The sequence below is a fragment of the Typopeltis vanoorti genome, chromosome 21 (genome assembly GCF_054136105.1).
Source record: "Typopeltis vanoorti isolate ZY-2024b chromosome 21, IOZ_Tvanoo_1.0, whole genome shotgun sequence".
Taxonomy (NCBI): Eukaryota; Metazoa; Arthropoda; class Arachnida; order Uropygi; family Thelyphonidae; genus Typopeltis; species Typopeltis vanoorti.
The window spans coordinates 38,169,259-38,182,598 of NC_143569.1; the positions used below are offsets into that span (position 1 = coordinate 38,169,259).

Consider the following 13,340-nt stretch of genomic DNA (forward strand, 5'->3'; position numbering starts at 1 on the left):
AGCTCAATGTTATAAAAATAAAAAATAAAAATGAAGTCTTTATGACTAAACTAAATGAATTTTGTGGTATTAAAATCAGCAATTAAAAATATATAAATGATAAAAATAAGAAGGAACATGGTAAACATTAACATTTGTCACATATACAACATGTTAATTATTTAGGTATAACCTATACAACATGTTAATTATTTAGGTATAATTTTTAGTAAAGATGACAAATAATATAATCAAATAGACAAGAGAAATAGGCAAAGCTGATATGGTGAGGAAGCTAACTGAATCAATTTATACGGCATAAGAGAGAATTTAGCCAAGCTACTTTAATGGTGGTATAAAAGACAGTGTTTGTAACAATTTTAACTTATGGATCTGAAAGTTGAGTTGAAATAAAATCACTGACTGAAGAACAATACCTCTTTTTCACAACAGATGTAAGAGTTATGTGAAAAATTATGGAAGTGAACAGGGGATGTGAATGGCAGAATGATATCAGAAATGAAGACTCAACAACTAGCAAAGTAATTTGGAAGAAAACTGCTGATTGGAAGTTAGTATTAATGTATACTTGATCATGCAGTACTATAATATTCTCCTATATACCCTGAGAAGACGATATCAGCATTGATTATAACAAATATTCAGTATTAATATAGCGAAGTAATATGTATGTTACATAAATAATACCAAACCTTAAATGATGTTTAGTACACATCATTTAATTATTGACATTCTTGAAGAGGAAGAAAAGAAAGTTCTAATTTTCTAAAAAAAAATATAATCATATATTTTAGAGAGTACTGAAATATAAGCTATAACAATAATGTTTGGAAAATCCTGAACATCAGGACTTACCATGAGCACCTCTGGATGAGATATCACCTAAATTTCCTTGCTGCTGCTGCTGCTGTTGTTGTAACATACTTCCACTGATGGGAAGATCACTTAACCGCCCTAGAAATCCTAGTCTCATTTCAATATCAGTTGGATATGGTCTACGCTGGTCACCTAAAGCAATAAATTATGTGTATGACATACAGAAAATTACAAAGAAATTTTTTTTGTTTAACATAAAATAATAATGAAAACTCAAAGGAAGAAAAATCAAAAAATTATATTTATATAAATGATAATCTATTTCATGTTAAAATTTTGCAGTTAAGAACAAAAGCCACAATTATATGATATACATATATATTTCTATATGTATTCTAATATTACATACACTTACAACATCTATGAAACAGAAAATTATTGCTATACATGCCTAATACATCTGCAGTTGCACAAGCAACATAAAAAGCTTAAATACTGTCATAAGTAATTTTGTAAATTTATTTATTTTTATTTTTCAATCTGACTCACAACAGTTCACAAGCTATGTCTGCATATCAGTAGTAGTGCCTTGGGCAGAAAAGCAAACCAAAGTTTTTGAAAGCTGCAAAAGGGGAAATCTGATCATGATTGAATATCTGGGTATTAATATAGCAAACATAAATATTTTGTCCTGAAATTAACAGTACATTATCAGTGTGTGTGAGGAACAAACAATTAAAAGAGATAGAATACAAGGTAAATATAAGTAATAGATATCAGAAATGATTTTCCTGTTGCCTACATGAGATGAGAATCTCCCAAACTTTCAGGAGAGAAACAATCACAACAATTCAAATTAAACTGATGTTTATAGAGAAGGCAAACCTCATTCCAAAGGCTGCTGTGTTTTGTATCAATACTGTATTGCAAGACCAGACTTTTGAGGTTTAACATATTCAATGTAGTAATATGTTTGCTAATTCTTTTTTGCAAAGAACAGCCGTCCAATGTATGTTAGATTACATTCATAAGTAATCTGATAAACATTACTCCTCTAATAGTGGTAACTATTCCTAGCAAATTTATCTTTTGTAGATGGCAAGAGATTAGAAATGTGTTAATAGGAAAATGGGTATGGGGTGAAATTTCTTTAAGCTTATGCCTATAGGATGAGAAACACCAGAAATATATGGATTCGGAACCTTGCATTCTATTTCATCCTATATTCACATATTTTCCTACCAACAAAATTTCTAATCTCCTACCATCTACAAAAGATAAACTTTTACCTCTATCTCTAGCTGGTGTTTACCAGATTCCTTGTGAATGTAACATATTTTGAAGAGATAAAATATGTCCAATATCTAATATATTTTGGACAGAAAACTGTTCTGTGGGGAAAAAAAGCGTTACCAAAACAACATCAGTACTACACTGAATACCTGAAACCTCAGAAGTCTGGTCTTGCATAAACAGTACTGATACAAGACACAGTATCCTTTGGAACGAAGCTTGCCTTCCCATAGAAGCAGTTTCAAATAAGAACATCTCTTCAAAGAAAGTTCTACAGCCCTTTAACACCAGCCTAATTTGAACTGGAATAATTCCCCCCTAAGTTAGGGAAATTCTCATCCTATGTAAATATCAGATTTTTTTTTATTTTTTAAATATGATCCTTCTAGCACAAGGCAACTATTTTATTGGTTAACAGACTGTTGTATGTATCTTATACTTTCTCTTTGAGTTGCTTGTTTATTCCACACACTGACAATGTACTGTTACTTTCAGTATAAAGTATTTGTGCTATTTTCATTAAACTTATCTATATTACATATAACCTGTCTGCTCTCTTGATAGCAATGCCACACATCCCATTAAAAATTAGGGTATTATCAAAGTTGGAGAAAAAGACACGAGATCTTTCATGTGAAAGATTACACAGAACTAAGTTTTGGTGTCATTGAAGTCTACAAGATTGTCCTCGTCCCACTGAAATATGAGGTTTCTAATAATTGGGTACCACACGGTTGTCAAACAAAAAGTAGGAATGAAGTGTACTATCATTAGTGAAACTATGGATAGGATTTGAAGTCAATAAAAGCAGGTCATTTATTTATATACAAAAAAAAAGAGAGTGGATAAAAGTACAGAACCTTGGGTGCTCCTGCACTGGGAGGGGAAATCAAAGGAGAGGAAACCATCCATTATGACTCATAGTGAGTGACCAGTAAGAAAGCTGGCAATTCAGTTATAGAAGATGGAAAGCAGCCCAAGGCTTGTTTAATAGGCCTCTGTGAAAAACCAAATCAAATGTTATAGAAATGTTGCAAGCAACCAGGTGAACTCTGCCAAATTTTTTCCACGGCCTGAGTCCTGGAGTAAGAGGTGAAGTGGACTGAGAGTGGTAGAATCCACGTTGCTGGTCACCAATTAGCTAGTGGGTCTCCAGGTAATGCAGATGGCTGTTAATGACTTTCTGCATAGTTTTTGAGAAAATAGAAGTGAGATAAAATGGAAGGTAATTTGTTGACTTACTTTTGTCATCTTTCTTTGAAAATGTATGAACAATCCAGTATACATAATAAATGTGTATACTGGAATAAGACAGTATACATAATAAATATGCATACTGCCTTATTCAAAAGATTTGGTCTTTGTGACTTCCTCTTCTCCAAGTTTAAAAGGCACACTGAAAAGGAAAGATATTTCAAGAAGATGTGATGAAATGCAACACAGTCAGAGCTGGGTTAGAAATAAAACACCTGATCACAGACTGGAGACCACAGAGAGAGAGAGTTCTGACAAAGATGAAGAGAGTGAACAGATGGTATCAATGGCAGTATCGCATTAAAAATGATATTAAAAAAGAATTTGCTATTGTTAGCATTCAGGAATATGTTAGTACAGTTAATTTCAGGTGGTATGGTCACCTAAACAAAAAGGGAGAAGAAAGATTAGTAAAATAATATTCTTTTCCAGTTTGACAGGAAAACGACCCAGATACAGTAAAAATGTGCATTAGAAGACAGAAATATCAGGAATTTCATGATGATAAAAAAAATCCCTTAGCCTACCTACAGTACTAATGTACCATAGTCCAACCTTTTGTGGTGAAGAGTCACATGTAAAAAAAGAAAAAAAAAAGTAGTGCCTGTCCAACTTCTAAAGCACGAGAACTTCAATAATCTGACAGGGAACATCCCTCCTTGTATTACACAGATTTTTTTTTTGGTGTGTGTGTGTGGGGGGGTCTTTCTATGATTAAGAAGTCTATACTGGCATTCTAACAAGAAATAATTTTCTTAAATACAAAATTAGACTAACCTTAAGTGTATAATCATTACTTTTACCTCTCCCTGCTTCTTGCTTTGCAATTCTACACAGATCTAAGACATCATAGTATTTATGGGGAGGGGGCAATAGCTTCACTGTGATAGCACCCGACCCAAAAGGGAGCTGCTAAAAAAAATAATAATAAAATAAAATAATTACAAAACAATCATAGCTTGAACTCTCCTACTTTTTTTCCAACTCACTAAACAAGCTTTTCATAGTAAAATTCTTCAAGTTGCTTTCAAAACCATTTTTTCATCTCTGATTTGATCTGTTTATCATTTTCATTGACCTGTTTCAGATACTCTTTAGATGTGCCTTCAATTCAGAAAATAAACAGAGGTCCAATGAAATGAAGTCTGTGCTGTAGGGTGGATGTATCAGAACTTTAAAAGCCCATCCCTTCAATATCCCTAAGTGAAAAAATTTGTGAAGACTCATTGTCATATTGCAAAAGAAATTGCTGTTCCTCTGCATACACACATAAGTTGTTTCATAATTTCTTCTGATAAACACGTTGTCCCAAATGATGGTCAGTATGCATCTTTCAGGCAGAAGTTCTGAACTTCTCTGGAACTTTATCCTGATGACTTTCTTTCATCTATGTTGCTGTATATTGGCTTTAATTTGAATGGATAAACAAATGTGATTCCATTTGCAGATGCTTGTTGCTGAAATTAAGATGGACCTTCAGAAGTTGTTAGAACATGCTGCTCAGTATTTTACTCCCAGAAGTCTTGCTACTAATGGAGACAAGTCTTTTACCATAACCCTAATACCATCAGGTCATGATAGGAAAATGAAAGTCCAGGATTACATCTTTAATATTTCCAACTCATCTGCCATGTCTTCATATCCCTATCGATACTTTGGACAAGTGGAAGTATTTGATGATAATGACTCATTCAGATAATGATTCATAGTGACTTTAAGGGAGAAAAATAGCTATTGTTGATATATCATGGGTTTGTTTAGTTTAATCCTTTATCCAAGTGTAAGCAAACAAAGTTTGCTCCTGAAGTATCTTCAGGACTGAGGCAACTCGTGGTAAAGGTGGACCAAGCTCTCATCCCTCCTTGTCTTAATATCTTCCATAATGCAAAGCACATCTCCTTGCAGACATATATAATGCTATGCATTAAGGAAAGGGCCACTACCCAGACCACTTTCGACCTTTATTGAATATTCAAGTACAGGTCAAACTCCAAAAACTCAGCATTGTTCCACCTTAGTAACAGGTTTACCCTGCCACTGAGAAGAACTCTCAAAACCGGTTGGCTCTACACCGTGGCAGGCTCACCCCAACACCGAGCAGAGCCGCTCATTTGCTCATATCACATCCAAGGGGTAACAGCAACATCCGTGCCTCAGTTAACTTCACGGGCTACAGCATTGCCATTCATTATCCCTCCCCACACACACCCAGGACCTGGGTGACAACAACAGCCAAGTCTCAGTTAAAATTTCATGGGATACAGCATTGCCACTCATCACCCAAGCTTCCAACTGGTTTCGACCTTTGTTGAGGTCTTGTCAGTGGGAGTCAGCTCCAGAGGTGGAGGTCTCATCAGTGGGAGCCAGACCCAGAGGTGGTGATACCAAGGTGGAAGCAATGGAAAAGTCATATTTACCTATACGAGTTGTCAAAAGGTGTCTCACCTTATTATTAAATTACTCTGGATTTAGAGAAAGATGTTGGAAGTTTTTTTGTTTTTTTTCACTTGGTTAGACTATAATAAATTTAGTTTAATCCTTTATCCAAGTGTAAGCAACAAAGTTTGTGCCTGAAGTATCTTCAGGACCGAGGCAACTCGTGGTAAAGGTGGATCAATGCTTCCACCTTGGTATCACCACCTCTATGTCTGGCTACCACTAACGAGACCTCAATAAAGGTCGAAACCGGTCTGGGTAGTGGCCCTTCCCTTAATGCATAGCATTATATATGTCTGCAAGGAGATGTGCTTTGCATTATGGGAGATACTAAGACAGGGAGGGATGAGAGCTTGGTCCACCTTTACCACGAGTTGCCTCAGTCCTGAAGATAGTTTAGGCGCAAACTTTGTTTGCTTACATTTGGAGAAAGGATTAAACTAAATCTATTATAGTGTAATCAAGTGAAAAAAAAAAAACTTCCAACATGGGTCTGTTCTAGCTCCTGTGAGAGGAGTAATATCCCAGTGATAGTGCTTCTTGCATATGTAGCACATCCATGTTTTATGGAATCTAGCCAATCTTTGCATATCCAGGGAATAGTACATCTACATCTGCCAGCATCTTGAACAGATAAGCAAGTACATCAAGCAGTTAAATCTTAGCTTAGACCACCTCATGATGTTCCAGTTCCTTATACTTCATGCAGCTATAAAATCTGGTGGAATAGGAATTCCTGAATTGAGATGGGTGGTTCCCCACCTAAAATATCTAAGGTTAAATAAACTCCAGCATTCATCTTCACCTTTTACTACAGCTAACCAGAGAATTTAGAGCTCCTTTGATTCAATGAAAATTAACTAAAATGTTACAATGGACTTTTGATAATGGCATGCATACTGTTTCTAACTCTCTTGAAAGGAAGAGAGATGGGAAAGATTTCTATATTTCATGGTTGACTGGAAGCCCTTTAGTAACTCAAAGAGGATTCTATCTCAACATCTTGAGGTAAGTGAAGGAACCAAAATGCTGCCTAGATGGAAGTAGATAGATCTAGTCAGGGATGGGATAAATGCCCTTCCTACCAAGGCTTCTCTGGAACTTTTTATATATTTGGTATAATATAGATGCTTCATCTAGGGCTAGTTGTGGGTTCAGAGAGACTGTGACATATCTCAATGTTGTTTTAGAACTCACAATAAAAGATATGAAGCAATACATACCATCATAAAGAACTGACTAGAACAGAAAGGATGAGTGGTGAGAAAGGAGTTAAATATCAGGATTGAGGCAGGTATAAAAAAGCCTGATCTTTTGGCATCAAGAAATGGTAGAGTCACCATCCTAGATATCTACATCTATGAATTGGACCAAGACCTAGATCAGGCAAATGAAGATAAGATAAATTATTATGACTTTAATCTGGATATTAAATGATAGCTTTGTTTAGAGAAATATGGCTTGCTGCCGAATTTTTTTTTTTTTTTTGCCATAACCATCTCAAACAGAAGTGTATGGTGTGTAAAGTCCTATAAAGATGCACAGATATTATGTCTTAGTGCCCAAGATATCAAATACTTTTCCTCCGAGCCCTTCAAGGAACATTGGCCACATGTAGGATGCATCAACAAATGATGAACAGAATACCCAGGGAAGGTGTTGGTTAGGCCTAGACATATAACTGTCAAATATGCATCAATGGTGCACACAGTTTATGTGTGTGTGGTTGCCATTGATGTGAGCTAATTATGGCCCTAGCATTAAGGTATTGTAATATTAAAAATAACAATAGGGTGACAATATTCCATAGACTGAATTTTCATTTTAAGATCATACCACTTAATCCAACTTTCATTCTCAGTCTCATCTGATTCATTCTGCCAGTCAATTGATGCAGCATCCAAAATACATACACTCAATTTCAGTCTAATTCCATACCAGTTTAGTTACCAATGTTCAATTTCAGTGCTAGTAATCTCTTAAATATTTGTAGGTTTTCTCTGATTACTGCTCATCTTTCTAATTATGGAATCATCTGTTGTGGTTTTTTGGCAGCTGGTTTTGTGATTAGTTATTAATGTCAACTCTGCCATTGCTGTTTCTTGTTTGTGCCCAAGTATACAGTACTGACATCTACATTTGCTTTGCCATAAAAATTTCATAACTTGTGAATTTCAAAAGCACTCCCATTTTCATGAATTAAAAATTTTATTACTGTGCACAGTTTTTTATATACTTTCAGAAACTTGTAAAAGATTCATTCATTGTGTATATGCTAATATGAAAAATACAACTTCAATTATACACCATTGTATATTGAACTGCAGCAGGATGAAGGAGCAAAACTTCTGACACATTATGGAGCCACTCACACTGAAAGCACTTGCTTATGAAGGTATTAATTTCAGAATGCTTCTCATAAAGCTCCATTACACTGATAATATGACCATTCCGCAATGCTTGTCTTGAGCAGTAACTTGATCACAAGATTTTAAACTGATGGACTCAAAAAAATTTCCAAATTAAATACAGACATATAACTTAATTTTGTTTTTTTCCCTGCTTCTCTCTGTTTCTGTTTCTTTCTTGAAGCCCTTAATAATGCCAAAATGAAAGGACATTTTAACAATGTTTATTCAAAAGAATGGAATTTTATTGCAAAAGGAAAACATAAAGAGTTGTGTTTTTTTTTTTTTTATAAATTTTATAAAATTATATAAAAAATTATTTTTTTATAATTTTATAAAAAAATTATATTTATAATTTTTATACATACACACCCACTGTGATCATTTTGACTTCCTTGTATGAAAAATCAAATATATTCTATATTTCTTGGCTAAAATATAATGCATGTAAAAATATATTTAAACAGTATTATATTTTTAAATATCGTAAGAACACAATACATGTCAGCAGTTCATTTTATAATAATCACTTTCTTCTTCTTCTGCAGCTTCTCCCACTTAAGTGGGGTCACTGTTTGTAATGAGTCTTCTCCACACCTTCCTGTCTTGGGCTGTCAACACATCCAAGTTCTTCATCTTCAAGTCCTCTTCTACCAGCTCCCTCCATCTCTTCTCTGGCCGCCCATGCTTCCGCCTTCCTTGCACATCCATCTGCATGACCCTTCTTCCCACATATTCGTCCTCCCTCCTCATCACATGACCAAACCATCTCAACCTTGCCTCCTGTATTTTAGCTCCTAAGTTCGTAACTTTCACTGTTCCCCTGACATAGTCATTTCTCAGACGATCCTTTCTGGTCACACCACACATCCACCTAAGCATTCTCATCTCTGCTACTTCCATCCTGCTGATGTTATTTTTCCTCAGGGCCACAGTTTCTATAGCATATGTCATAGCTGGCCTCACTACTGTCCTATAAATTTTGCCTTTCAGATTGATCGGCACCCTCTTATCGCATAACACTCCAGCCATCTCCCTCCAGTTCCTCCAACCCACTTGTATCCTGCATCCCACTTCCTTTTCAGCTCCTCCATCTTCTTCCACTGTTGAACCTAAGTATCTAAAGTCTCTCACCTTCCTGATGACAGTTCCTTCCAGATCCAGATCTGTCTCCTGGCCGCCACTGCACAACACATATACTCTGTCTTACTTCTGCTCAGTCTCATACCTCTCTCTTCCAGTACTTTTCTCCATCTTTCCAGTTTAGTTCCCGCTTCTTCTCTTGAATCTACACACAGCAAGATGTCATCTGCATACAACATTGTCCAAGGTGCATCTTCTCTCACCTCCTCTGTTACCACCTCCATCACAATATTAAACAGAAACGGACTTAATGTTGACCCTTGATGCAAGCCAACTGTTACTTGAAAACTTTCTGTCTGTCTCAAACAGGTCCGAACACTTGTCCTCACATTTCTGTACATTTCCCGCACCAACCTGACATATTTCTCCGGCACCTTCTTCTTTATAATAATCACTTTCAGGCAGACAAATGTATAAAAAATATGCAGCTAGAGAAAGTTGTGCAATAAATGGTCATTAAAACCTACTAGTTCCATAAAACAGTGAAATATTGAGCAATTTGCCTATGCCAAAAATCTTAGGTGTTAAACTAGCCAGAAACTAAACTTCCCTTCTCCCAGAAGAAGATTGAAGGAGATATCATGTCCAGCTTAAAATTTCTGTGTCATATCAGCAGATTTTTTATGCATCTCCTAGTAAAAAGAAGTGAAATGCTTCTTTTTTACTGTGAAAAAAAACAGTAACAGTAATGAAAAGTCATTCATTAAACTGAGAAATGCTGTCCATAACTCCTCCATCACAACACACATCTTTCACAGCTGCAAGTTTCCTGAGATATCTTCTGAGGCAATCATTGTGCCAATATGGCAGAAAGTAACAAAAAGGTGCCAATGACAATGTGATAGCATCCCCAAGACAGGTTTATTATCAGTGGTTTACCACTGACAAAATATATTTAAATTTTAAAACTTTTTTAACACGTTCGCTGCCAACTATGAGTATACTCGTAGTTGATAAACCAGCTACACAAGCCAGCTACAAGTATACTCGTATGACACTTACTGCCGGCAACGAGATTACTGTACTGACCTTGAAGAAGAGAAATTGCTTGGCATACAGGAACAGACTATGCCGAAGTAGCATGGCAGCGAACGTGTTAAGCAATTTTCTGAACCAATTGCAACGCTTTCTAAATTAAAAAAACACAAAGGTTAGGGAAGGATGTGTGGCTCACACTTGTGTTTTATGAGAAATCATGTTGTTCATGAAAAAGGAAGTAAGCATAAGTCCTTTCTTTTAGTGTTACACGGACAATGAACAAGCACTTAAAGATGAAATTAAAGTTATCAGCAATACTTTCCTAAAAAAAATGGTTACAGCCAAAACACTATTAACAAAATTCTCTACAAGATTAAAAACAAAGATAAACCAGACTACAATAAAACTATAACCATTCCTTACATTAAAGGGACATCAGATAAAATAAACAGAATACTACAGAAATACAACCTCAAAGCCATCTTTAAACCTCCTGCAAAATTAAAAAGCTTATTTAACTTATCCAAAGACCCACTCCCTCCACTTGCCCACCCTAGAGTATACCGTATTTATTGCATGTAATCAACCATATATATAGGGGAAACAGGACGCGCAATTCCTATCAGACAAAAGGAACATAAATGACACATTAAATATAATAACTATGGTGAAGCTGGCCTTTCTGATCATGCCCTGAACACTTTATATAGAACTGACTGGAAAAGCACCAGTTGTTTACATTACACCAAAACATGGTATGAATGTAAATTTAAGGAAGCCTGCAAGATTCTTATCAACCACCCTAATCTGAACAATAATGATGGTTTAAAAATCCCAAGCATATGAATGGCACATATTCTACCCATGGAACCTTTCTCCCTAAGAGTTAACTATAAACAGGACTGTAGATAATCCACAATCTTAAATCTAATATAACAATTATGTTAAATTAGGACATCATTGTTACTGTAAGAAAACTATCTATATGAAAGAATGTTTCTCTTATGTCATCTTAAATAAAATTTAGCTTTGATGTAGTTTCTAAATAATTAATTTTTTAATTTTATCTGTATTTTTTATATATATTATATATATACATATATAATTTTTATTTTTGATATATTTTCACTAGAGGTCATGCCAGTAGAATAGCCATTGATCAAATCATTGTCTCTTTAGCATATTAAGGTCATGTCCTTGTATATTTGTATATACTCCAGATGATGACCTTAATATGAAGGTCGAAACGTCTGGAAATTAAAACAGTTATTTATAACACAGTAGTAAAGTCCATAATTTCTAAAATGGAAGTAAGCATAAGTCTTTCAATCAGATTGCCTATGAAGAAACAATAGTAGCTAAGACTACTATGCTATTCTGAGTTATGGCCAAAGCAACTAAAGCTATGAAGTCAGCATATTAGGTCTGTTAACTGTGATTTTCTAGTCTGTTTGTCAGTTGTGCAGAACGAAAAGCATGAGTCTTTGGGAAGAAAAACTCTTCCTTCTCCATATGAGACCATTTAGAGAGGATTTGTATCTATTTTTCCTAGGACGTTAATGGTAATGAATGAATTATGGAAGCTTCAACTCCATATCAGTCTTCTTATGTTTATAAATGAATGTAAATGTACCATGGATTTATACAGTGAAACCTAAAATTATGATATATACTGGAAAAAAAAGAAAAGAAAAAAGACGATTACCACCATTAAAAAGAAAAATGAAAACATATTGTACACATAACAGTTATGTCTGCATTTATTTGTAGACCAAAAATCATGAAAACAGATGTCAATGACTGACATTTTTTTCTTCTTCTGTTACAGAGCACATGAGATCTGTTATGCTGTTTCATCATCCAGTCACATCATGTGTCATACTGTATCTTTTTTTGTTTTTCTTTCTTTCTTTTTCTTTTAATACGAGCTATAAATGCTTATAGGTAACTTTATGTTTTAGTCAGAATTTTACCTACCTTGCAGCCAATTATGAGGGGCTGCAACTGCATTTGAAGCACTGATGCGATGGGAATACTTAATCAACTCCTCTGAGGAAACATTTCTTTCATTTGCATTACTAATTGATTGCAATTTCTGTTTGGCTTGATAAATAGCAGTCGCCTGAAATGAAATAAAATACAGTGTTACATGGCTTCTAACCTCCAAGTGAAACTAGGTTGGTAGGCAAGAATAAACGGATGTTAGGATGAAAAAAGAAAACTAAAGTTTTCAACATGATGAAATTTTTGGATAGGGTGTCCCTACTCATGAAAATATAAAATGAAACAAAGCTGGGTTTCTTTTCATGTGATTATGATTTATACATTAGCCTATGTGTTAATATGTGTTTCTCATATTAACCACTATTCTTGTCCCACTGTTGACTAGTCTGCACACAAAAGAATTCTAAAGTGATAACACTCTTAAGATGAGTAAAACAGGCATAGGTGTTATATTATTTATTATTATTATTTTTTTTTTAAGTGGCTCCTTCACAAAAAGTTTTTGTACACCTAAAGTACATTAGTACAGGGTTATTCAGAAGCCTATGAAACATTTTAAGCATTCATCACTAATAAACTAGGCAACAGATAATGGTAAGTTTTACACCGAAAGAACAAACTCTCCAAGTTTTAGAAAACAGTCTGCACATAGTTGCTATGGTCTGTCATTGCTAGGAGGCAACAATAGCAAAGATGATACTGAGTAACCAAGCGAAGTCATTTTGTGTGTTAGAATATGCAAAAACCATGTGTATTGTGACAGTAGCGATGATTATGAGGAATTTCAGAAGGAACCCCTTATGTACAACAGTATCAAGAAGTAGTATGAGAAATTCCAGTATGAAGGTTGCTGTGCACCACTCCTCGGCCTGGACATCAAGGGTCAAATGAAGAAATTGTGGATTAATTACAGGAGAGGTTTGAAGTTGATGGTTTTGCAAAGTCACTCATCTTTAGTGACAAAGCAACTTTTCATGTGTGTGTGTGTGGGGGGGAAGGTGAATCGCC

General features: G+C 35.0%; 1 protein-coding gene across 1 annotated transcript in view; it reads right to left on the minus strand.

The window, feature by feature from the left end:
* MED4 (mediator complex subunit 4) overlaps positions 1 to 13,340 on the minus strand; it is a 94,845-nt gene that overhangs the window by 40,083 nt on the left and 41,422 nt on the right. Inside the window, exons 4-5 of the mRNA XM_090411110.1 lie at positions 12,306 to 12,450; positions 856 to 1,008 (exon numbers count right to left, since the gene is read on the minus strand). Of these exons, the coding sequence (XP_090267236.1) occupies positions 856 to 1,008; positions 12,306 to 12,450 (298 nt within the window). The remainder of the gene's footprint in view (positions 1 to 855; positions 1,009 to 12,305; positions 12,451 to 13,340) is intronic.